Source organism: Gopherus flavomarginatus, chromosome 3 (assembly GCF_025201925.1).
Source record: "Gopherus flavomarginatus isolate rGopFla2 chromosome 3, rGopFla2.mat.asm, whole genome shotgun sequence".
NCBI classification, from domain to species: Eukaryota; Metazoa; Chordata; order Testudines; family Testudinidae; genus Gopherus; species Gopherus flavomarginatus.
Window position 1 is genome coordinate 25,062,813 of NC_066619.1, and position 24,194 is coordinate 25,087,006.

Genomic DNA, 24,194 nt, shown 5'->3' on the forward strand with positions numbered 1-24,194 from the left:
TTTTCCTACCGTCAGTGGACATGGAGAACAACTGATCACCATCCTCTTTGTAAAAGCCTTTAACATATTTGAAGATTTATCAGATCCGCCCTCAGTCTTCTTTTCTCAAGTCTAAACGTGCCCCTTTTAAAAAATTTTTCTCATAGGTCAGGTTTTCTAAACCTTTGATCATTTTTATTGCTCTCCTCTGGACTCTAAATTTGTTCAAATATTTCCTGAAGTGTGGCACCCAGAATTGGACACCGTATGCCAATTGAGGCCTCAACACTGCCCAGTGAAGTGGAACAATTACATCCAAGATCTTACATACAACACTTCTCTTAATACACCCCAGAATCATATTAACCATTTTTGCAACTGCATCACGTTGTTGATTCATGTTCAATGTGATGCATGATAACCCGCAGACCCTTTTCAGCAGTACTTCCACCTAGCCAGTTACTCCCAATTTTTGTAGATATGCATTTAATTGTACCTCCCTAAGTGCAGTACTTTGCATTTGTCTTTACTGAATTTTATCTTGTTTATTTCAGACCAATTCTCCAATTTGTCAAAGTTGTTTTGAATTCTAATCCTGTCCTCCGAAGTACTTGCAAGCCCTCCCATCTTGGTGGCATCCAGAAATTGTATTAGCATTTTCTCCACTTCATTATCTAAGTCATAAAGAAACTATTCACTAGTATCAGACCTAAGCCTGACCACTCTGAGGCCCCTTAGATACCACCTCCTCATTTAACAGCAAACCACTGATAACTACTCTTTGAGTACAGTCTTGCAATAAGCTGTGCTCCCACTTTCAGAGTAATTAACTCTCCCATTTTCCCCCCCAGTTAAAACACAGAAACCCACACCACTCAACTATAAAACAGGCCAGCACAGGTAACAAATAAATTGAACTGTGGGTCAGGAAAGACCTGGAATATTTTGTCAGTGCAGCTCTTTATAGATAGTTAAGGCCTCAATGTTTTGTTTCTAGTGTCTGTCTGTCTGTGATAGTAAGATCATAGAATCATAGAATATCAGGACTGGAAGAGAACTCAGGAGGTCATCCAGTCCAACCCCCTGCTCAAAGCAGGACCAACCCCAACTAAATCATCCCAGCCAGGGCTTTGTCAAGCCGGGCCTTAAAAACTGCTAAGGAAGGAGATTCCACCACTTCCCTGGGTAATCCATTCCAGTGCTTCACCACCCTCCTAGTGCAATAGTTTTTTCTACTATCCAACCTAGACCTCCCCCACTGCAACTTGAGACTACACTGCTCCTTATTGCTACAATGGTGGGAAAGCATAAGCGATACAAAGCCTAGCAAATATCTGCCAAAAGATGTCCGGGGCTTATTTTTGCATCCATTTCGTGCAGAACTAAATCAAGGCAGACATTTTTGTTGGTACTAAGAAATCAAAGGTGAAGTTGCTTCAGAATCTCTCAATTTATTGAAAGAGTGTCTAAAGAAAAACTTTTTACATGAAAAAGTAATAGGTCTGAAGTGAAAACTGAAAGTTTCAGTAGAAATCTGTACTTGATATGTCAACACCACGGAACAGGTTACATACCTGAATTAGGGATCTGTTCCAAAATCCAGTGAAGCCAATGAGAGTCTTTTCACTGACTCCAGTGAGTTTGGATCAGGCCCTAAATATACACCATAGATTTTTTTCCCCGACTTGATCACAATTATAGTTCCCTGGCTTGACCAAAAGGATCTGAACTAGAGTAAATTATTATTTGATCATGGATATGGATTAGGACAATTTCAGACAAAAAATATCTTCCAAAATGTGTTTAAAATACAAGGATTCCTTAGGATTATCATCATTCAGGGACCAATACATCTTTTGTCACGTATTTGTCTAATTTTTTTTATCATAACCCTGTGTTCATAAAAGTTTTCTCAAGCCCATGCAGCCATTAAGTACCATAAGAATAAAAAATTTTCACAGCAGTAATGTTGACTACACTCTTATGACATCTCCTGTTCCAAGTATAAATAAAGAAAATGGTTACGGCAATAATTACTCACAGATGCCACAGCCTTTTTTAAAGTTAAAGCAACCAGACCACATGATGCGCTGTCTGGCTTTAAAACAAAGATTCAAAACTATTTGCATTCTAGGTGCAGAGGTATTAAAACAATGTATCTGCTCCAAGAATGCAAATGGTTTTGAATTGTGTTTTTTGGTTAGCTTTTTAAAGTCAGACAATCAGTGCATCATGTGATCTAACTGCTTTTGGGAAAAATGCCTAGTTACCAATTTAAGAGAGGTTGTGGCATCTATGCAATAACTATTGTTGTAACTATTTGCTTTATTTATACTATACTTAGAATAAGACATGCCAGAACATTTCAAGTGTCAGGAGGTTTCAAATGGCCACTTTAATTTTGAAAGAGACTATGGTCTATATGCAGCAACTTATTGTTTATTACTCATATGGTTACACCTATTTTCCATTTTTTCAGAATAGGGGGAAAGGGTTACTTATTGGCAGACACTTTAATATATTAAATTTCAACCCAGGGCAATTTTTCCAGACAAATTAAGACTCCAAATGTAATACAGTCATAGGACTATTAACAGTACGATAGAAAGGTAGCCAGTACGATAGATAGTTGCTCTGCAATATACCACTATAAGCAGATCACGCCAAAATAATGGTATTTTAATGTATATTCTGGGAGGATAATGCAAATGAATTTTATATCAATACTGTGAAAATATAGGCAAAAGAGCTCTCAAATTTATAAATGAACAACACAGCAACCTCTTTATGAAGTATAACAGTATTTTATAAAAATCATTGCCTTCAGCTAATTATAACATAGATTAAAAACACAAGGAAACATTAGAAATTACATAAACCATTATAACAAGCAAATACTGCAGATCTTTTCAAAACACCCCCAGGACAAAATTTCAAAGGTAACATTCTGTAGGCATTCTAATCCAATATGGAATACAGTTTGTACATTTAGTCCTCAATTAATGCATTAATTTAACAGCGACAGCACACTCCACCACCCCCGGCCCTGAAAAAGTGGTGCTACATTAACATTGCCTCATGTAATTCCAACTTTAATGCATAAAATCTTATTGTGACAGTCTGAAACTTTTCTGATTTGCATAGCTAGATATTATAAATTTGCTTTTGGCTTATTAAATTCAATTACTTTTTCAGAGTGAAGTTTAGCAATCTCTTCCTTGGTAAAGCCAAATTCTAGAAGTATCTCTTCTGTGTGTTCTCCTATAAAAGGATCCCTTCTGGGAGATGGAGTAGCTGGCGTCCTTGAAAGAAGAGGAGATGGTCTAGGACTTATCTCTTCCTGATCATTCTTAATAAAAGAACCACGCTCTTTGTTATGCTGGTGTAAGGCAACTTCATCCAAAGATAAAACAGGTGTCACACAGGCATCTGTGCCATCAAATATCCTGCACCATTCCGCCTGTGTCTTCTTGGAAAATATAGCCGCAAACATTTTCTTCATTTCAGGCCAGTCAGAGAAACTCAGCTGACTGGGAAGCTTATCTAAATCTAGCTCCAGTCCTAAAAGGATAAAAACAAAGTTGGAATTAGATTGTACTTTAGGCACGCTAATACAAATAGAGTAAATGCTTTTTCTGCATAGCTCGCCCTGCTTCTCAAGCAGATTTATTGCAGGCATCCTGAGACAGCATAAGGGTCATAGCACATTAGGTTTCACTTACAAGTGGTTTCAAAATTTATTACAGGGCACACAATTTGAAACAGGAAAGGAAAAACAATCATGCCTGGTTCTTGCCATTATATTAGAGTGCATCAGATATAGGCTCATAAAGACAGCACACACTGGGCACAGAGCTAAGAGCTATATACTTTTGACTTTATAGCTCTGAAACAGAGGAAAAGATAATATAGAAAAGATAGGGATAGAGACCTTATTGCCTAATAGACTGTCTCGATCTTTAGCTTCTATGATTTTATCATTTGTACTGTGACACCTTTAACAAAAGAGAAATAGAAACAACTTTTTTTTAAAATGAAACTTTACTGGAAAATGCAGCAAAAATGTGGAGATCCCCTATCACTTTACTTTCATGCAGTATCACTTTCCCCCACTTCTTTGCCTCCATTTTGCCTGCTAAGAGCTTGTCTATACCTGAAACACTACAGTGGCACTACAGCCACGGTCCAGTAGATGGAAGAATTCTTCCATCAACCTAGCATTGTCTACGAGGTGGGGGGTGGGGAGGAGTCAATTTGACTAAACTGCTCCTGGTGTGGATTCTTCACACCTGTGAGTGATTTAGCTGGGTCAATCTAACTTTTCAGTGTAGACATGGCCTTAGATTGCAAGCACTAGACGCCAAGTCTTCTTGCGTGTCTGAAAAGCACCAGATTGCACCATACAAATAAGAAAACCACACAAATCATAATTTTTTGCCCATAATGTTTTCCTGCATCTAATGTTATACCAATGAATAGTCCCAAAGGCTGCTTATGAGTAGCAACCCCCTTTCCTCCCCCGCTCCTGTTCAACTGAGCAGGGAGAACCTCACAACAAAGGACGAGCACCACCAAGCTTTGCTAAAAGCCTGTTAAGCATGCTCATAAGGGACTTTTCAATCACTCACAACTACAGCTAGCCAAAAAGAGGGAATCCTTTTCTGCAACAAATTTTGATTTTATTTCATCCCAAATTTGTCAAAAACTACAATTTTTTTTTCACAGAAAAGGATTCAAAGAAAAATTGTTTCAGAAGAAGCCACCCCCTAAGAAGGCTCGTATGTCAATTTCACATGTGCCTAGGCTCTGACTCTCAAATCCCAGAACAAGAAGGCAGGAAGAGCACCCAGGCACTCTGCCTCTCAGTCCCTGGACCTAGCCCACCAAAAAAAATTTATATCAATTTCACAGGCAGAAAGTGAAATTGACAAGAGCCTTCCAGGCAGGCAGAGAGCAGTCATTTCAATTTTCCCCATGGAAACTGAAAATTTCAGCAACACTGCAAAAAAACTAATTTTACTTCAGGACATATTCTAGTTAAAAAATTTCAGCCAGACCTACTTATAACCATAATCCAACCACTCTACTCCCTCCACTCAAAACATGAAGATGTATGCACTTCCAGTATCAGAGGAGTAGCTGTGTTAGTCTGGATCTGTAAAAAGCAACAAAGAGTCCTGTGGCACCTTAAAGATTAACAGACGTATTGGAGCATGAGCTTTCATGGGTGAATATCCACTTCGCCAGACACATGTAATGGAAATTTCCAGAGGCAGGACTCCTATACTCTCTATACTGAAGCTACTGCTACAATTACCACTGGAAAAGTGCTTTCTGGCAGGAACAAAGGCACAATTCAGTTAAATGAGTATTCTGTAGGATTTCCCTGCATAGGCAAATTGTAAAAAGTAGGAAGGCACGAGCTAGAGTAGGATTCCAATGCTCAGTTTAACCCTTTGATGTATACCTCAAGAGATTCCTTAGGAAGTTTACTTTAAAAGATATAAATAGCAAAATACCAATGAAGTATTTGAGACAAATTAACAAAAATAAGCAGGACTTGAAAAATTTGACACCTATGTGAAATTTGACACCTAGCTGACACCTATTAGCTAGGGATGAGATCTGTGAGACAGAAAAAAACAAGGGGTGAGGAAGCCTCCTCAACCAAGCTTCAGATGCAATGCTCTGGTGAGAAGCCCAGTCCCCATTTACCATCACCTTATGTTCCGAGTAAGGAGGGGACAATTAGGATTCTTACCAGGGTGCTGTTTCTGAAACATGGTTGGACCTCTATCTTTCACACCAGATCTAGGCTACTAAATGACTGATTAAATAAATATCCTTCCACTTTAGTTGCAGGAAGGGAGAAGGAGCTTTCTGTATCTTTGCCATAGCTTCCTGGCTGCTGCAAGGGTGAAAGAGCCTTTTTTACCCTACTCCTCTTGCAGCATCTCCTGGCTGCTGCAAGGCAGAGGGAATGGGAAAAGAAAAAGTCTCCACCATCCTGTCCCTCCACATTATTTTGGGATCTTCCTCCCTTGTGACTAATTCCAGTGCCTGCCTCCATGGTGCCCCATAGCTTCCCCAGAAATATTAATGTTTTGCTGCTGCCCAAAAGGTTCTGAATAGCAGCTGTGAAAAGGAATAAAAATGAATAAAATCTTGTCAGTATCACTCTGCTACTACTTGGAAAACACACTGAAGCTGTGTATCTACAGACTAAGAAATATAGAAAAAGCCCAAACAAAAGGTGTAAGTTCCATGTAACCACTGACCGAATTAATCATTGGGCTAATACCACCTCTTCATAATACCCAGATCAATCCCAAAGAAAGATAAAACCAATTTATATTAGTTTAGCATCCTCAATCAAATTCAATTTTCTAGCTACCTGTCAGTGACACAATAGAATTAATTTTGTAAGGATTGTATTATTAATCCTGACTCAAAATAAATTGCTAAAATCAAAACATATTGTACCATGTGGATACTCAGTTCTATAACAGCTAACAGAGGAGTTCAATTCTATCTCAACATAAAAAATTAAGTCAAATGATAATGTGTGTATGCAATCCTATTTCAATACTTGAAATCTTATCAACTTGAAATATTATTTTATCATTAAGGCATTTAGCTGTGTGTGCTTAAATTCTATAATTTATTTTGGCTTAATGTAGTCAATCCATCCTGAACAGAACTATATCATTATCTGATTACACATCATCTTTAAGTATAACCATGTAAAGGAAAATTAGCAGAATTTACCCTAAGGAAATATAACAGCACACATTCTAGAATTTAGTATTACGCACTCATTTTCCAATAACCCTTGCAGACTTCAACTTTTAAATAAATATGAACTCATAGCCTTTAAGTACTATATCTTTTCATTTTCCAGTCTGGACTTACTATTTGTGGTATAGACAGACAGGATCATAAAAAGGGGAATGTAATCAACAGGGAAACAATTTATACAATACAGCACTCTTCAGGATACCACAGAATGCCCAACTCCATCAGAACATAATCAAAATTCAAAATGTTTTATATATAGCATATCTGGTATAGCAATTAGGAATTATCTTCAGTTTATTGGGTTATGATTTTAACTAGTTGTATTTGCTTAGAAAAGGTCAGTAATTTACAGTAGCACAGCTTTAAACACAGTGGTTTTCTTCTACTCCTAGGGAAAGAAAAATAGTTTCCCCTGTATACTTTTGCTGTGTGTTGTAATTAAATGAATTACTGCAATATATTATAAAAACTATATTTCTACAGATTCTTCGAAAAGCAACACTGAAAGTGGAGTCCCACTTAAATTCAGATGAAAATATAAAATATTGAGCAAAGATAAAATTAATGAAAACCCACTGGCCTGTCAGATCTCAATTACTGCTCTGTTACACTAGTATTTCAGTGAGGGTATTTAAAAGGACATTTAAGGAACTTTAACAGTTTTTTTTAAACTGCTAATTCTGTTTTCAAACCATTGTGCTGCTACATACAGCTGATTTGAAGCTAAGCTGCCATCACTCGACTGAATGAAACAATAGGCCAAAGCTTTCTTAATTTTGCCCATGATTGTAGCCACAGATAAAATGTGTGGCACTACAATTAATATAAAACTATATAACCAATTCTCACAAATAATTAAACCTGTCAAAAACTCAAAAGCAGCAGCACATTTTACAACATTCACTCCAATAAACATTCATTGTTTTTTCTCCTCCTCCACCCCAAAGTCTAAGATAATAAGTCTCTCAAATTATAGTATTTTATAACTGGAGAATAGACTTTGTGAGCAAGAATGTCAGAAAGTGAGTGCTGTAATACCCACATTTGCATGCTTAGTTTGTATATGCAATTATCATGATTATACATAAATGTAAGCAGCTATACATCCAACTTCTTATCTGCATTAAACAATTGCAGTCTGCATACAATAACAATTACAGGTGCAGTGAAAGCAGGACTCCTTGGGGATCTAAGAAGGAGGTAGAGGACTGTTTTTATTACACAATGTTAAAAAAAATTCAAACTTTACACATTCACAATAACCTTCCTTCCTTCAAAACAATTCCTCACAGTTTCACAGCTTATTGTTGGACTTTCAGTGTAAACAAACTGCCACAGTGAAGCGCCACAGTGAAGATCGTTTAATTAGCAAAAGACAAATTAATTTGTCACCAAAATCTTACATTTGACTTCAAATAAAAGCTGAAACTCTACATAATTCAGGCTGTATAATGTGTAATCAGAAAACCGTTTACTCAACTTGTAGATTTTTTAAAATAGCAAACCTGCAATTAATGCGGTATGATCAAAAATTTAAATAGCAGGTGTAAATCTACTGTAACTTTCATTATCCCAAATAGGGCATAATTATAGAAATCCTCTATACGTATAAAGACTATAACCCCAAGTTTTTAAGGTGCCTTCTAAGTTGTTTTTATAAAATTCATGCACAGTGTGGGCTGACTACCTCAAACAGTGAGACTGAGAGGGGCACGCAGCACGTTATATGTTTAAAACTTTAGAGCCTGTTTCTGCTCTCTCTAGTGACAATCTAGATTCAGAGACTCCAATGCCAGAAGAGACCAATGTGATCATCTAGTCTGACCTCCTGTATAACACAGGCCACGGAACTTTTCCATCTAGAGTAATTCCAGTTTAGTCATTGGAGTCAGACCAGCATAAAACTGATGAGAAAGCAGAATCAGGCACTTAATTCCCTCCCCCACCTTAAGTTTGAAATGTATAATGTTCTGCATGCCCAAGTTAGCTGTCCGGTAGACAGACTAAGTACATATTGCCAAAATCTGTCAAAACAAAAACAGTTTGCAGATCACCTGCAAGATGTTCTGCCTTCTTTTTAAGAGTGCAATCACCACTCACTTCTCCACTGTCAATGCAGCTCTCATTCTGGTGTCCCTGCGCTGGAGGGCTGGGATGAGCTTGGCACAGAGATCAGGCATGTGGCCTTTCGCATCTAAAAGTTCTTCAGCCACTACTTGCCATCCCAAATCTGTATTACAATGCAATCCCAGCAGTCAGGGCTCATTTCTTGGGTCCAGAAGCTGCATTCCATTATCTGCAGCTGCTCCGTGAACACCACCAACAACCTTGAATTGTTTTCCACTATGTCTCTCAGCAAACTGTCCTTGAAGAAATCATCTTATCCCCTGCAGTTGTGGTACTTCCTAAAGGTCTGCAAATACAGGAGAATTGTATGTCCTGTATTTACAGTGTTCACAACAATAATGCAGTATTCTGTGTGCTCCATGCAGCTGTCAGGGATGGCAGACACTGAAAAGTGCCACACAGGCTTGTGGGATTTTTAAAAAATGCACAAAAATTATGGGTTGAATGACATTATGGGATGCTGGGAGCTTGACCCCTAATCCCCAGAGATTCCTGCAAGAGTCATTTTTACTCCACCAACATTGCAAAAACTTGTCCAAAAGGCACTGTGCCAGACAGAGGAACATGGCATGTTGGGAATACCTACCCGTAGCGCACCGCACTTTGCACTGACACAAGCATTCCTGGTAAGTATGCATAGCACCAATACAAGCAGTCAAGTACACCAGTGCCTGAGCAATGTACAAACTTTGGCAAACAACATAACTTGTTTCAATCAAAAACTGTAGTTCTTGGAAACAACAGAAAAAACAGGAGGTTTGTTCTAACTTCAGAGTTAAATTTTGTTAAGAATAAAACTAAAAATGGTTAATTAGGAAGTTGGAATACTGGAATGAAATTTTGGTGCCGAAAATTAAGCATTCGAATCAATATTTAATGACCTAAGAGGTCTAATTTTCAAAGGTGCTCAGCAACCCCTGCCAACAACGCAAAATCAAAAAAAAAAATTACAGAAACTAGCGCCATTGTTTGGAAAGTCAGAGAAAGTTAGAATTTCAGAACCCCACCTTAAAGCATATTGCCAGTACCAATTACAAGGGAAACATTCTTTTAAAAGAAAGATAAAATAGAAACATCTGGAAATGTTTTGCTTTCATTGCTAAGGGGAGAAGTCATGGTCTAGCAATTAAAGCATCAGCTGTGAGTCAGAAATCTGAATCTAATCCCAGATGTCTCTCTTCTATCTGTGCCACAGATTCCCTATCTGCAAAATGGATATAATATGTACCTCTTCGGGTAGAGGTGAGCATTAATTCACATGGCTGTAAAGTGCTTTGAGATCCTTAGAATAGAAGCAGTAATTCAAAGCAGTGGTACTATTCACAGGCCTTTAACTAACCAAAAAAGAGTTTCTTGGAGCTTGCAAGTCCTGAAAGGTCACATATGCCAGCTACCGAGTGAGCTAATCTATTCATGCTCACGCTCCTGTAGTAGGAAGTTGCACAGCTAGAGGGGACTGGAGGATTCTCTTATAAATAGGCCTTGGCAAGATTTGGTTTAAATTCACAGACATTGGTATACAATTTCAGCTGCCACATTGAAATCAATGAAAAAAAATTCATCAGTAAAAGACGGAACAAGCATAGTCTCTCCTGCACTTTGTGCAGAGATCTGGTGCAGCAGCCCCACAGCTGCACAAGGAGCCCTCTACAGCCCTGTAGCCAAGGATCCACTCACTCACTAACTAGGGGTGAGGGGGCCCTCCCCAGGCTGGAGCCATTCAACAGTGGTGTAGCCTCCACTGTGGACAGGGGCTCCTCCTCCTTCTCAAAGTCTTGGCTGGGAGTCTCTGCTCTGCCCCACTAGGATGGCAGCTTTTCCTGCACCTGGTGCCTGCAGGGATCAGATGTCATCAGACCTGCAGCAATTCAGTGAGACCGCTGCAGCCCCTGTTCACTCACTCTCTGCACAGGAGTGTGGAAAGGCAGCCCCCAGGCTGGAGCTGTTCAACAGTGGGGTGATCTCCCTCACAGCACAGGGCTCGTCCTCCTCGTTGTGGTCCCAACAGGATCAGGACACCTGCCCAAAGAGGCTGCCCATGAGGCCAGGCAAGGATCATTCAGAGGAAATAAACAATCAAGTGGCAAAGACCTACAGTAGCCGCCAAGGAGATCTTATTAATTAACACAACAGTGCAAATTTCAAGAAGAGCATGAATGCAATTACATTCGTTGGTGGGGCTCAAATGTGTGTGTACAATAAGGAGGAGCAAGTTTGTTGTTTTATGTCTGTAATGAGTCACAAAAGAAAAACCCTAGAAGAACACTGCAGTGAATATCCTAACACCAAACTCAAACTGGTGAAAATGTCTGGAAAGGGATATGAGGACATTTTACTCTGTTAAGTTTGTAAAACAGAAATCTCTGAAAAGTTCAATCATATTGCTGAACATATGAACTGTATGTCTCATTTGAAATTAAAAGAAAGTCAAGCAATGGTAGGCCAGGCTTCAATAGAAGTGTGTTTGGGAAGATTGAGACAAAATATGGAAGAAGTTACAGATTTTCTACATGATCTCGTATGTGCGTTGTGCTTGGAGGCAATTCCAAGGAATGCTGTCCATGGTTCCAGCTTTATATTACGCAGAGTATGCACAAGTATGCACCAGTGTGCACTCACCCAGTACATCATCAGTTGGAAGAAAACCAAAGTTTTCACTCACCAACAAGCTGTAAAAAAGGATCTTTTGAGTGGTGAGAAACTGTCTTTAGACACTGATGAAACCATACATCTTTTGGGATGGCCAGCAAAGAACGTCCTTGGAGTATATTTCAGTGACAAAAACATGCAATGTGGATGTAATTTTAATTAGGATTCAAGATGTGTTGCAAATGTGGGAAATCTGTATGTCACTCAACAGTGACTCCCCAATGTACATCCAGCTCTCAGTAAACGACTTAAAAGAAATGTATCCTTATCTGCTGCACATTCTGTGTATTGCTCATCTTTTACATACAGCCATTAAGCATGCAATCTAAACTGATTTGTTCCAAAATATCAACAAATCTGTAGTACGTTTTCCAGCGATAAAGTCTGTACAAGCAACAGCATGAGCCCATCAGGTTTGCCTGTTTCCCCTCATGTTGTATCATCATGCTGGTTTGCCTGGCTTGAGGGAGCAAAATTTATTTATGTACATTGGGACTGTGTGACAAACTCATTAAAGAAGAAGATGCAATCATCGCAAAGAAGGCAATGAAACTATGCTGGATGGTTGAGGATGATGGAAACCAGCAAGAACTGTATTGCAAATTCTTTTTTCTTTATGCATTTTTGGGGAAAATCCACAGGGTTCATTTGCAGATGGAAACAAATGTACCTTGGTTACATCACATTGATATGCTGCTTTACTGCAATTTACAAGTTGCTACTGTTGTATGTAATGCCTTAAAAGAAGTGAACTTTGAGTCAATGAGACCCAAAAGGAGATTCTTTTCATCTGCAATGCAGGGTTTTGCATCAGAATTTCAAAATAAACTGAAGGCAACCATATTCTGCCACCTGCCAGATGGACTCTCTGGATTAAGAGCTCTTCTTGCCATCTGTAAAGTGTTTGTATGACATCTCAGCCTTGACAAATGGATCAATTTTAGCAACTACAAAAATATTACGTATATTTTCCATTACAAGGCAGAAGAGTTCAACCACAATTTTGACTTGTACATGGCACGTGAAGTGCCCTTGGATGACAGCATAACAGCAATTGAATACAGAAGAAGTGAAACCCAGTCCCTGCCTGTCATGCTCAGTGTGCCATTACATGCACTAGCAGCGTCAGTAACTTAAGTGTCCACGGAAAGATCATCCAGTCTGTTCAGAAAAGTTCAAAATAACACTTCCATGAACCTCTCTGAAGACCATCTTGGACAGCTCTATTTTTTTTTTACTACAATGACATGAGTTGAAACATGTAAAGCTTTCAAATCTGGTATCATCTGCTGACTCTAGCAAAAGACAAAATAGGCAGTCTAGTGCCTTTAACAAATGGCCTATACTTATTTATTTTTTGTTCAAACCACCTAACTGTGGGAACAGAAGACTATGGGCAACGTTCTGTGATTTAGACTTCTGAATCAGTCTCGTTACAAAAATAAAGCTTTAACTCTTTGAATCTCAACATCTACTGTCACTAAATAATATCTAACTCTCCCTTAATTTCCCACAGCTGTGAAAATTCAAAAGATAATAGAAAAAATGTTTTAAAATGGGTATTATCAAAATTCAGAAAAAAATACAAAAATTTCATTCTGTCAAGCCTACTCATGAATGAGTTTACAGTCTCTGCCCTGCATCCCTGTCCTAGGTCCAGTTTCTTTTCTCTACTGAAACTACAGAGCCTGTGGAAGTTACTGGAGTACTACAAGTGAAGTATCTTTTGTACACACCCCCATTTATTTCTGGTTGCTGGACAGGGGCAATATGTCCCTGTGATCCATCATCACTGTTTGTTTATGGGGAGAGTGCATGTGCACAAAAGGAGAAGGAAAATCTTCATCTCAACAGGACCAACCTCTTAGTTCTGTCTGAATGCGGAGATGTTACTATCTGGCTGTATGACCCCTTGTAACGTTTCTTCAGGTCAGCCAGCTAGGGAATAACCATCTGCTTGAGTTAGAACCTAAAGAGTATGCCTGAGTATGCCTCGGCCATCCCCCATCACCATTCCCTGGCTATCAGGCTAAGCGGAGTCTAAGTGTCTCGTTCTCCTCTTACTTACACCAGTGTAACTCCTTTGCTTTTGATGGGGTCATTCCTTATTTACACTGACATGAAAGGAATCAGGCCCTGCGTCTCCACTGAGAAGAGGCCAAGTTGTGAGAGGGAATTTCATAAGGCTATTTCGCAAGAGAAGTGCCTCTTCGGAACATGGAAGAGATGCTGCAATTACAAAGGCTGGGAAACTTATGACAGGCTAGCAGCATTGGAGGCAAATGTTGGGGTTGTTATACCAAAAGAATAAAATGTTACACACTCCAACTGGGATCCCAGCTGCACTCAAATTAATTATACTTAACACTATTCAAAAACAGGCTTACAGCAGTCAAAACAATGAATAAAAACTATTATTACAAAATAAAAAGGGTGCAGTGTTGTTTATCACTGTGCATAATAACCTAGCAGAGCTTTATTATACTCAGATATTTAGACATTTGCCTTATGCACCTCCTATCTTGGTGTTTCTTCTACTTGCAAAACAAAACTGAAATTAGATAAAACTGAAAGCAGATTCTTGCACAGTTCATAACCTGAATATTGGAAATGGAACATAAACCCCAACTCCTCCTGTGTAAAGTGTACATACATTCAATTCTAAAGGAGTCCCAGTCTTCTGACTGGAGAGAATGGAAAGGTCTATCACTGGCGATGGGGGCAAGATGTGAGAAGTAAGGAGCACATCAGGTTTTAAGTACAAGAGGAAAGTCTAGTGAAGTCTAATATTAAACATCTTTTATTAGTTTGTTACTTTACCTATCATGGATTTTTAGAAAAACTTGCATATAGTATTTGCAAGACAGATTAATAATGTGACAATCTGATGTCAGACACTACAAAGCTTTATGAAATTTGGCAGTAAAAGTTACTTTACCATAGCCAACTTATTTTAAAAAATCCAATTTAACTTAAAAAGTCAAATGCTATTACAAACTATCTACACTGCAAGTGCATTTTAAAATAGTTTAATTAATTTCTTTGAAAAATTGAAAGATTTTTTTAATTTGCAGTCTAGCCTAAAACCTTGCATTCTACCATGAGTTTTTAAAGCAGATTTATAATCCTTTGAGAACAGTGGTTTACAAATAAATTGTTCAGTAGTTCAGTCACAAAACAACACAGTAGCATATCTCCAGAAGAAAATCTGTAATTAATAATATATATTTTAAAAAGACCTACCCATTCAAATGTTACAAAAAATAGTTTATTCAAACTGGTTTCAAAAGGTGTCTTGCCAAATATAATGGATTTCATGGAACAAATATCAAATGATAATGACTTCATTTCATTCAACCACACTTGGCTGAGGAAAGGCACGTGTATGAACCAATTGCTGAAAGTTACTTACCCTTTACTAGCTGCTCATAGAATTGGGGCTCAATGGCACCAACTGCCATGAATTTCCCATCTAGGGTCTTGTAGGTCTCATAAAAAGGTGCTCCACTGTCCAGCAAGTTCTCCCCCCGAAATCTATTCCAAAGGCCTAAATTTTGTGATTTCCACAGGAAAGAACTTAGATATGCTGCTCCTTCTACCTTAAAGATTTAATTAAAAACAAAAACAACAACAAAACTTTAGAGTTTTTTTTTTTGGTTTAGCTTGTTTTAATTTCATAATCATAAACTTAACTCTGCAGTGCAGCTAGACTTGTGAAGATAAGGTAAATGAAACTCAATAGAAATGCAGCAGTAAGTCAGGAACACAAGGATTACAAGGGACTAAACACCATGGTATGTTAGCCCCAGCTACAGAAGGAATGGTTGGTTAAGACAGAAAGGAATTTTATGAAAGCTGCCTACAGTTAGTAATGGTGATCTTCTTCTTTGTTTTGCCGTCTCTTGTTCCATGACTAGACATTGTCTCCACCACCTTCATCCCACCTTTGACACAGCCAAAGACAACATGCTTCCCATCCAACCACTCAGTCTTAGCCGTGCAGATGAAGAAAGTGCTGACAATTCCACACAAACAAGTATTCATAAACTTACAATTAAGGTTAGGATTTTGAATTGTAATATACCCATAAGAGCAATCTTGCCTTTAAAATAATGTGTGATTTTGTTTAAGTTTAAATGGAGTAATAAGGAGCCCTCAAAGATAATATCAGATTGGCAGAAGACATATTAATATACTGAACTGATGAAGTTCCTTATTTTATCAAGCTCCTAGTGGTTCAAATAGCAAAGAAATGAGTTGTAAGGTAACAGGCCAAGCTCAGTGGCTCTACGGGACAGTAAGGGCCTCAGCACTTAACTAGCTGAAATAGGACTGCTTGCAGAAAATGTGAAGGAGGTCAAAAGATAAAAATCGCTCTCTAGTTCTCAGTACCCAGAAAACTGAGATGCACATAGAGATCACTGTGTTAACCTGACTATTCTCCCACAGCTCCCTCTAATCTGTGGAGCTCCCTGTTCTCACTGGTGAGCACACTTTAGGAACCTTACAGGGTAGCAGAGATGGTGAGGGTGTTGACATATGGGTGTAGAGCTCTAAGCACTGATTACAGGAAACCAAAAGGTATGTTTGGCTTTGAGTATATTAAACTTATGTAAGAGGTACCCTAAAAGGAATGGTAAGGTATCCAGGGAATTGTTAGGAGTATGCACTGTACCTTTAAGAGCAGAACACATGATAGAGAAAACCCAAGCAGTCTGAAGTCAGGTTCACCAGGTATGTAACTAGGAGCACAAGGCTCTCCTTTGTCTTATGTAATTCTGTTTTAGTTCTAGTAAAGCCTTAATTCTAAGAGTCTACACTATACCTTCTTCTTATGAATCCACAAACAACACATGGTATCAGAGTGAGGTAGAAGAAAGGACAAAGAAGAGAGGACTGTGATGAAGGAGTCACCTTGGAGATAAACAAACTAAAAGTCCCCAAAGAATCGAAACTCTCAGATAATACAGCAGACTCCTGGTTGAGATTCAAACAGATTATATATATGCATGCAAGCAAGCAGCTAGCTTTGGTGGGAAAGAAAACCAGCAGAAAATAGCAATCTTCTTAAACACTGCAGGACCTGAGGCACAGGAGCTGAAGGCGTGCATTAGATCAGGCCAAGAGAGAGAGTTATGGCACAACTGTGCAGAAATTTGAAGAATATTGCATACTTAAAAAGAGTAACATTTGAAGGGTACATGTTTTACATTAGAAGGAGAATTTGAAGAATTTCTAACAGAGCAGAAGCTAATGAGCCAAACCTGCAACTGCAGATTAACAGATTCAGTTGTAAGTAAGGCTCTGAGTTTGTCACAGAGGTCACAGATTCCGTGACTTCTGCGCAGCCGGTGCGCCAGTCGCACCAGCCACTGCTGGGACAGTCTCGGGCCACTGCTCCTCTACCCAGGAGCGGCACCAGGGTTTCTGACACCCTAGGCGGACGGCCATTTCGCCACTCCCCGGCAGGTCCACTGGAGCCTTTAGACCAGCACACTGTCCGCCGAAATGACTGCGGCAGCTCCACCGGAGCCTTTCCAGCAGCGGACCATCCGCCGGCATTACTGTGGTAAGTCCACCGGACCCGCGTGCTGCCCCCCCGGCAAAATAGCGCCCCCCCAAAATTCTGGCGCCCTAGACCATTGCCTAGGTCGCCTAAATGGTAGCGCCAGCCCTGCCTCTACCCCCAGCACCAGAGTTTGGGTGATGGAGGGGGCAGGCGCAGGGCACAGGACGGGGTGAAGCGAGCTCTGGGCGGCGCTTACCTGTAGGGCTCCCTGGAAGCGGCGACATCCTCCTTGCTCAGCTCCTAGACAGAGGCATGACCAGGCAGCACTGCATGCTGCCTCCGCCTGCAGGCACCACCCCCCGCAGCTCCCATTAGCTGCGGTTCCTGGCCAATGGGAGCTGCAAAGCTGGCACTCAGGGTGGAGGCAGCATGCAGAGCGGCCTGGCCACACCTCCACCTAGTTGCTGAGCGAGGGGGATGTCACCACTTCCGGAGAGGTGCGGAGCCAGGTAGGGAGCCTGCCAGCCCCACCAGCCCCCCACCACTCTGAGCACCAGTGGGGGTCCCAGTCTACCCCCCACCCCCATCCCAGCACCCGTGGTGCCCTCAGGCTGCCCTCCCAACCTACCACCAGATTTAGTTAGGAGTGTATAGTAGAAGTCATGGACAGGTCATGGGACATACATTTTTGTTTACTGCCTGTGACCTCCCCATGACTTTTACTAAAAATACCCGTGACTAAAACAAAGCCTTAGTTATAAGGGATCAAACTGTAATTAGAATCATAGATCCAAAGCTGCAAAAAAGGCTATAGGAAGATCTGACTCTCACTTTGGATAAAGCAGTAAGACTGTGTCAGGCAGCTGATATCACTCTGAACAGAATAAAAAATAATAGAAGGAAAACAGGCCACTGCCACTCTGAATATAGTAAAAAAGAGAGAAAAAACTGGCAAGCAGTCACTCCGTACAGAGCAAAAAAACAGAAGCATGAAAAAAGGAAAGCATAAGAATTTGCAAGGGGCAGCTTCAAGGACTGCACAAGATGTGGACACAAACACAGGCCTCAACGATGCCCAGTTTTTGGTGAGCGCTGTAATATTTGTAAGAAATATAATCATTTTACCTACATCTGCAGTCAGAATCAACAACTGCAGAAGAGGAAGCAAAGCATGCATGCTGATGCCATAATCCAGGATGAGAGCAAAAACAGTAGCACAGAAGAGTTCTCTCTAGAAACTGTATCTGAAGAGGAAGGAACACATGAATGGACAATTTCTTTAGAGACTAATGGAACTACAAATTGGATACTGGCACTTAGGTAATTGTTTTTTCAGATATTAGTGTTAAAAGGTTAAAGAAAAAACAGAGAACATGGCAACAAACAGGTTAAACTGAAAGCTTATAATGGGGAACTCTTTCCTACTAGATGTACATGAGTACTAGAAGTGAAGGTAAAAGATCAAAAAGAACTGATATCCTTTGTAACTGTTAAAAGAAATAAAGCATCTTTAGTGGGTTTAAAGACATGCCAACCCCTTGGGCTGATCCGGAGTGCACATGGTGGAGGAGATAAAGGACAGAGGAACAGTATCAGGATGTCTTTGAGAGTATAGGAAAATTTGCAACTGAATATAGAATTGAACTGCCAGAACCAAATTGTCCTATCATACAAACCCCTAGAAATATTCCTCCAAGTCTGAGGGAAAAAAATCTCAAGACCGTGATCATTTAGTAACTAACAATGCAATTGGAAGAGCCTACAGAATAGGTGCACTCGCCAGCAAATAGTAGGGGCAGGAGGGAAGAATGGAATTCTGAGATTATGCTTGAATCCTAAGGAAGCATAACAACTATATCAAAAGAGAACGCTTTCAGTTATACATCAGGGAAGACATTAGGGGGGATATGGCTGGTACAAAATATTTTATTATATTAGATGCATAATCCTGGCAGATTCCCTTAGATGAGAAAAGCTCCATATTATGTACTTTTATTACACCACATGGAAGACACTGCTTTTGCAGATTCCTGTTTTGTTTAAAATCTGCTCCAGACATCTTTCATAGAACTGTGCAGCAAATATTTGAGGAAATTGAAGGCACAAAAGTCAAATAGATGACATTTTCCTCTGGGGCAACACAACAGAGGAACATAATTACAGGTTAGAGAAAACAATGGATGGGGTAGAGCAATAGGTCTGAAGCTAAGCAAATAAAAATGTAAATCCAGGCTCAGAGAAATAACCTATTTAGGAGAAAAGTTAACTTTATTGATCCTAGCAAAATTATAGCAGATCCTATAACAAGTATGCCACACCCAGAAAAGAAAAAGAAAGTACAGGGATTCATAGGAATTGTTAATTTTGTTGGTAAATTTACACCTAATTTGGCTACACAAACCAGCAACTTCCATGTACTCACGCAAAAGAATAGTCAATGGACAAGGGACGCTAAACTAGACAAAATGTTTGGCAACCTGAAACAATTGATTCAGAAATCCTCTGTGCTAAGGTACAGGGGAGTCGCATCTTATGCGGGGGGGGGGGGGAGGTTAGGTTCTGAAGTCAGTGCATAAGGCAAAAATCGCATATAGTCAAATGCTGACTGAGTGAAATGGCAGGCAGAATCATCCGCACTACAGGTATAGTATTTAAATTGTTATTTTTCTCTTTTTTTGTTTTCTTTTGCCGAGCGTGTATAGTTAAAATTGCGTAAGTTAAATGCACCTATGATGTGACTCCACTGTATTGTGACCACAGCAGACTGACCAGCTTGTCCACTGATGCCTCCAAAGAAGGCATAGGGGCAATATGACTACAAAAATATGACTAGCATTGAAGACTAGTGGTAAATGCATCCAGGGCTCTTACAGAAGAAGAAAGCCACTATGCCCAAACAGAAAAGAAACTTTAGCCCTAATGCACGGTTGTAAAATATTCCATGTGTTCATTTATGGAAGACCAGTTGCTTCAGAAACAGACAATAAACCTCTGATATCAATTGCAAAGAAGGGGTTAGTTGACATTTCTCCCACAGTTTTTCCAGCTCCAATTGTATGATTTAACAATTGTATATACACCAGAAAAAGAAGTTGGTGGTAGTGGACACATTGTCCAGAACATTTGACAAAACTGTAGTAGAAAGAGAGGTGGAGTCAGGCATAGTACATGTAAACCTGATTAAAAAAAAAGAATTTTCTTGTCTCAGAAAGTGGAATAAATTTGCTGAGGCTAGAGCTAATGATGAGTCTTTACAGAGGTAATTAAAGCGATTTCCACATGGTGGCCAGGACATTACATACCAAGTCCATACTTTCAGTTCAAAGCAGAGCTGTCTGTTACTGATAGCATATTGTTTACAGGAAACAGAATAGTAGTGCCCAAGCTATAAAAAGATAACAAGCTCACAAAAATACATGAAGGACAGATGGGAATGGGTAAACGTAAATGCAGAGCCAGAGAGAAACTTTATTGGCTATAATGAGATATTCATTTGTAAATGAATAAAAAAAATAAAAATTGTATTAAACATGTCAAAAATACCAACCTAAACAGAGAAAAGAACCTATGTTGATAAACAATGAACAGTTATGGGCATGGTCTAAAATTAGTTTGGATTTATTTACATATGTAGCTAAAGACTATGTTTTGATTTTAGATTATTATTCTCATTAACTAGAGATTGTTATATTAGAAACTAGTACATCAGAATATATTTTAATGTGCATAAAATCCATATTGTGCAGGCATGGAATCCCTGATAATGGTCAGCACTTTCATGGACATGAATTTAAAACATTTGCTTGAGGGTATGGGTTTAAGTACATAACTTCAAACCCCAGGTATTCTCAATCCAATGGTTTTGTAGAGGACAGTGTGAAAATTGTTAAATGACTTTTGAAAAAGGCCGCTTGGCAGGAATTTGAAAACAAGACTCCCTTTTGGCATAGACATGACAAAGGCAAACTAATCTATGAAAGACTGAAACGCTATGAAAAGTCATTGTGGGGACATGGGAGGAGGTTAAAAAACTAATTCCTCTTTTCCTCCTTAAGAAAATCCCACCACTTGAAAGAGTTCTGAATGTGATGCAAACGTCTGTATAAGAACATAAGTAATGTGCCCATTAAACAAAAGCAGATTAAAATGAAGTGACAGTTCAAATATTGATAGGTTGTGGTATTAGATAGGTTTAAAAAAGAAAAATCTCTTTCCATGAGTCAGAGTTGGAAGTGGAACCAGACTCATCTGTCTCAGCTTATTATTTAAGTATCAGAGGGGTAGCCATGTTAGTCTGGATCTGTAAAAGCAACAAAGAATCCTGTGGCACCTTATAGACAGACGTTTTGGAGCATGAGCTTTCGTGAGTGAATACCCACTTCGTCGGAGGCATGATGCATCCGATGAAATGGGTATTCACCCATGCATCTGTCGAAGTGGGTATTCACCCACGAAAGCTCATGCTCCAAAACGTCTGTTAGTCTATAAGGTGCCACAGGATTCTTTGCAGCTTATTATTTAACTGTCTTTGCTGATGATGATGATGATGATGTATGTGTTCCATCAGCACTTTCCTATGTAATGTCTGTTCAAGTGAACGGAACATAATGAAATGTCCAAATGTCAAGTATTAAACATAAATTGTACTGTGTTCCTTTTTAAAAAAGGAAAAAATTAATTTGAAAACACTATTATGGAGGGACCAATTGTAGCTCCATGGCTAAGGTTATATTCTGTAAAGGGTTTAAAGTGGGATATATATTTTTGTTTTTTCTCTCGTTTCAGTAAGCAATTTCAGTGTTCATTTTTAAGTCCTCTGAATTTTCTATGTAGATTCTGTTTGATTTCTTTTCATAAATTTTTTTAAAATAGTGTTTGAAACTGATCTGTTGTTGAAATTCATCCATGGCAGTCTGACCCATTTTTTGATTTTGTTAACTGATATATTTTCAAAAGAAATTGTCTATCTAAACAAAAAATGGCAGATAGATAAAACTGAGATAGATTTGGTGCAACAAGCAGACTTTTTAAAAAGTAATTTTAAAGATTAAGGGTCATTTTTTGCCATTATGCATCATTTTGAGTGCATGTGAGGCATAAAATCTTCTCATCGTATATCATCTTCCAACACGTCAAACATCTTCAAATAATCGCATTGAGAGGAGGTAGTTTGTTAAAGGGTGTGTCAGACACTGGCATTCATAGGGGGCAGAGGTAAGGTTGTTGTCCATTTTTGGTGGCGTAAAGGAGTTAGGGCAGTGGCTAGGTGTGATAAGATATTTGCCTGTGGGTGAAGGAGTAAAGCTATCCCATTAGGTGGCTTATCTTTTCATTTCCCTAACTCCCAGTGCTATGCCTTACCAACAACTTCATCCTTTTTCCCTTTTGTAGAGTTAAAAAAACAAAAAACTAAAAATGATTTTAAAAACTTACCATACTTGCATCAACAACCTGCCCTTTGCCAGATTTTGTACGTTCATACAGGGCCATAATTATACCCATTGCACACATGACACCTCCACCAGCAAAATCAGCCAGAAGATTTACTGGTGCATAAGGATTTTCATCTTTTCTACCAAGTTTCGACAGCACACCTGAAAAAGAGTGCAAAAAACACTGAAATTTAATCATAAAGTGTATGAACATTAATGTTAGAAAAATGAAAACTTAAGTTTCTTCAATTTATGTACCTTAACCAAAATAACTATGGAATCCCCTACACGCCAAGAGAATCCTCAGCTAGCGGTTTAAGACAACATTATGGTCCCTTTACACTGCACGAGTGACAAAAAAGGGCTGAAGCAGAGCCAAGGATCTGGCCATTGTTTTTATTTGGGTGGGGGCTTCTAGATTGCTAGCCCTCTTTGCTCCGCTAAACAGCCCACTTACCTTCATATCACTCTCTAGTTTCCCCCATAAGCACTCTCTTTCCCCTCCTCCTGCCAATGGGGAAACGTAGAGTTTATCAGCCCTGCAGCAGAGCCACATTCCTCCTATGCAGCATACAAATTCAATGCATCCTAAAACACTACCTGGCACTGATGTACCGTTCAGTTAACTCACACGCCAATGTGTGTTTTCTAAAGTGCACACTAGCTGACACATGGTGTTAAGAACTCCACCGAGCTTAGGATGCACACAGAAAGCTTTCCAATAACTAAAATCGGCCATTCAACAGTCCAATTGGCGTCATAAGCACCAGTAGGTGAACATATTAAATCTAATCTGGACTTTCCAGGACAAGTCATTTTGGGGCTACAGCAAACCAAAAACCATAAGGAAAATTTCCAAAACATGAGATCACCTCATTTTCTGAGCAGTCACATCTCCCAAATGCCTTGTCTAATTTGCCTTAAACTTGGCAGAACTAATCTATCTGGCATGCCTGTGAGATTTCCGGTAGACTGGTTTTATTTTAGAAAATACACAGTTTGCCAAAAACTAGGATTATCATTTACTTTGGGATGTTCTGGCAAAAGCAGTTTGAGAAATACTAACTCAGGGTTACATAAGAAGCATATTCCTAGATCTGTAAACATTCCATATACTTGTCTGATATTTTTGCCAATAAACTCTGATAAATCTTGATTTGTTGAAAAAAGAGTTAATTGGTGCAAAAGCATAGTTTACATTTTCTAATTCAAAGGACTTCCCCACTCCCCCCCCCAAAAAAAAAAAGTGTGTAAAAATACAAGTGTTCCTAGCTGAGGTATTCTTCTTGCAATAGACTGTCCAAGTTACAGTAATAGCTGCCAAGAACCACACAAAATGGTACTGATTAAACTGGATTTAGGAAGAAGAAAATTATTTTAGCAGGCAGTGTGGACTTCGTTCCACGGTCCAGCAGTACTGAAGTCAATAACATCACTTTGTTAGCTACTTTCCTCTGGGCTGGCATTCAACATAAGGATATGTACAGCACTCAGACAAGAGAGAGCTCACAAAGGGTCTGGATCCTGCAGCTTTCACTTACTTCAATAATCCAGTCTCACATAAGTAAACCTACTGATTTGTAGTTTCATGGGCCTAACCATGCAAGGATTGCCCAGGTCAGTAAAAGCTAGAGGATCAGGCCCAAAATGAAAAGATAAAACTAAAGACTATAATGGAAATTATATTTATTTTTTTTTAA

General features: G+C 39.2%; 1 protein-coding gene across 1 annotated transcript in view; it reads right to left on the minus strand.

Moving 5' to 3' along the window:
• Positions 1 to 1,410: 1,410 nt before the first annotated feature.
• AMACR (alpha-methylacyl-CoA racemase) overlaps positions 1,411 to 24,194 on the minus strand; it is a 33,057-nt gene continuing 10,273 nt past the window's right edge. Inside the window, exons 3-5 of the mRNA XM_050943824.1 lie at positions 22,496 to 22,656; positions 14,966 to 15,152; positions 1,411 to 3,540 (exon numbers count right to left, since the gene is read on the minus strand). Of these exons, the coding sequence (XP_050799781.1) occupies positions 3,131 to 3,540; positions 14,966 to 15,152; positions 22,496 to 22,656 (758 nt within the window). The 3' untranslated portion in view covers positions 1,411 to 3,130. The remainder of the gene's footprint in view (positions 3,541 to 14,965; positions 15,153 to 22,495; positions 22,657 to 24,194) is intronic.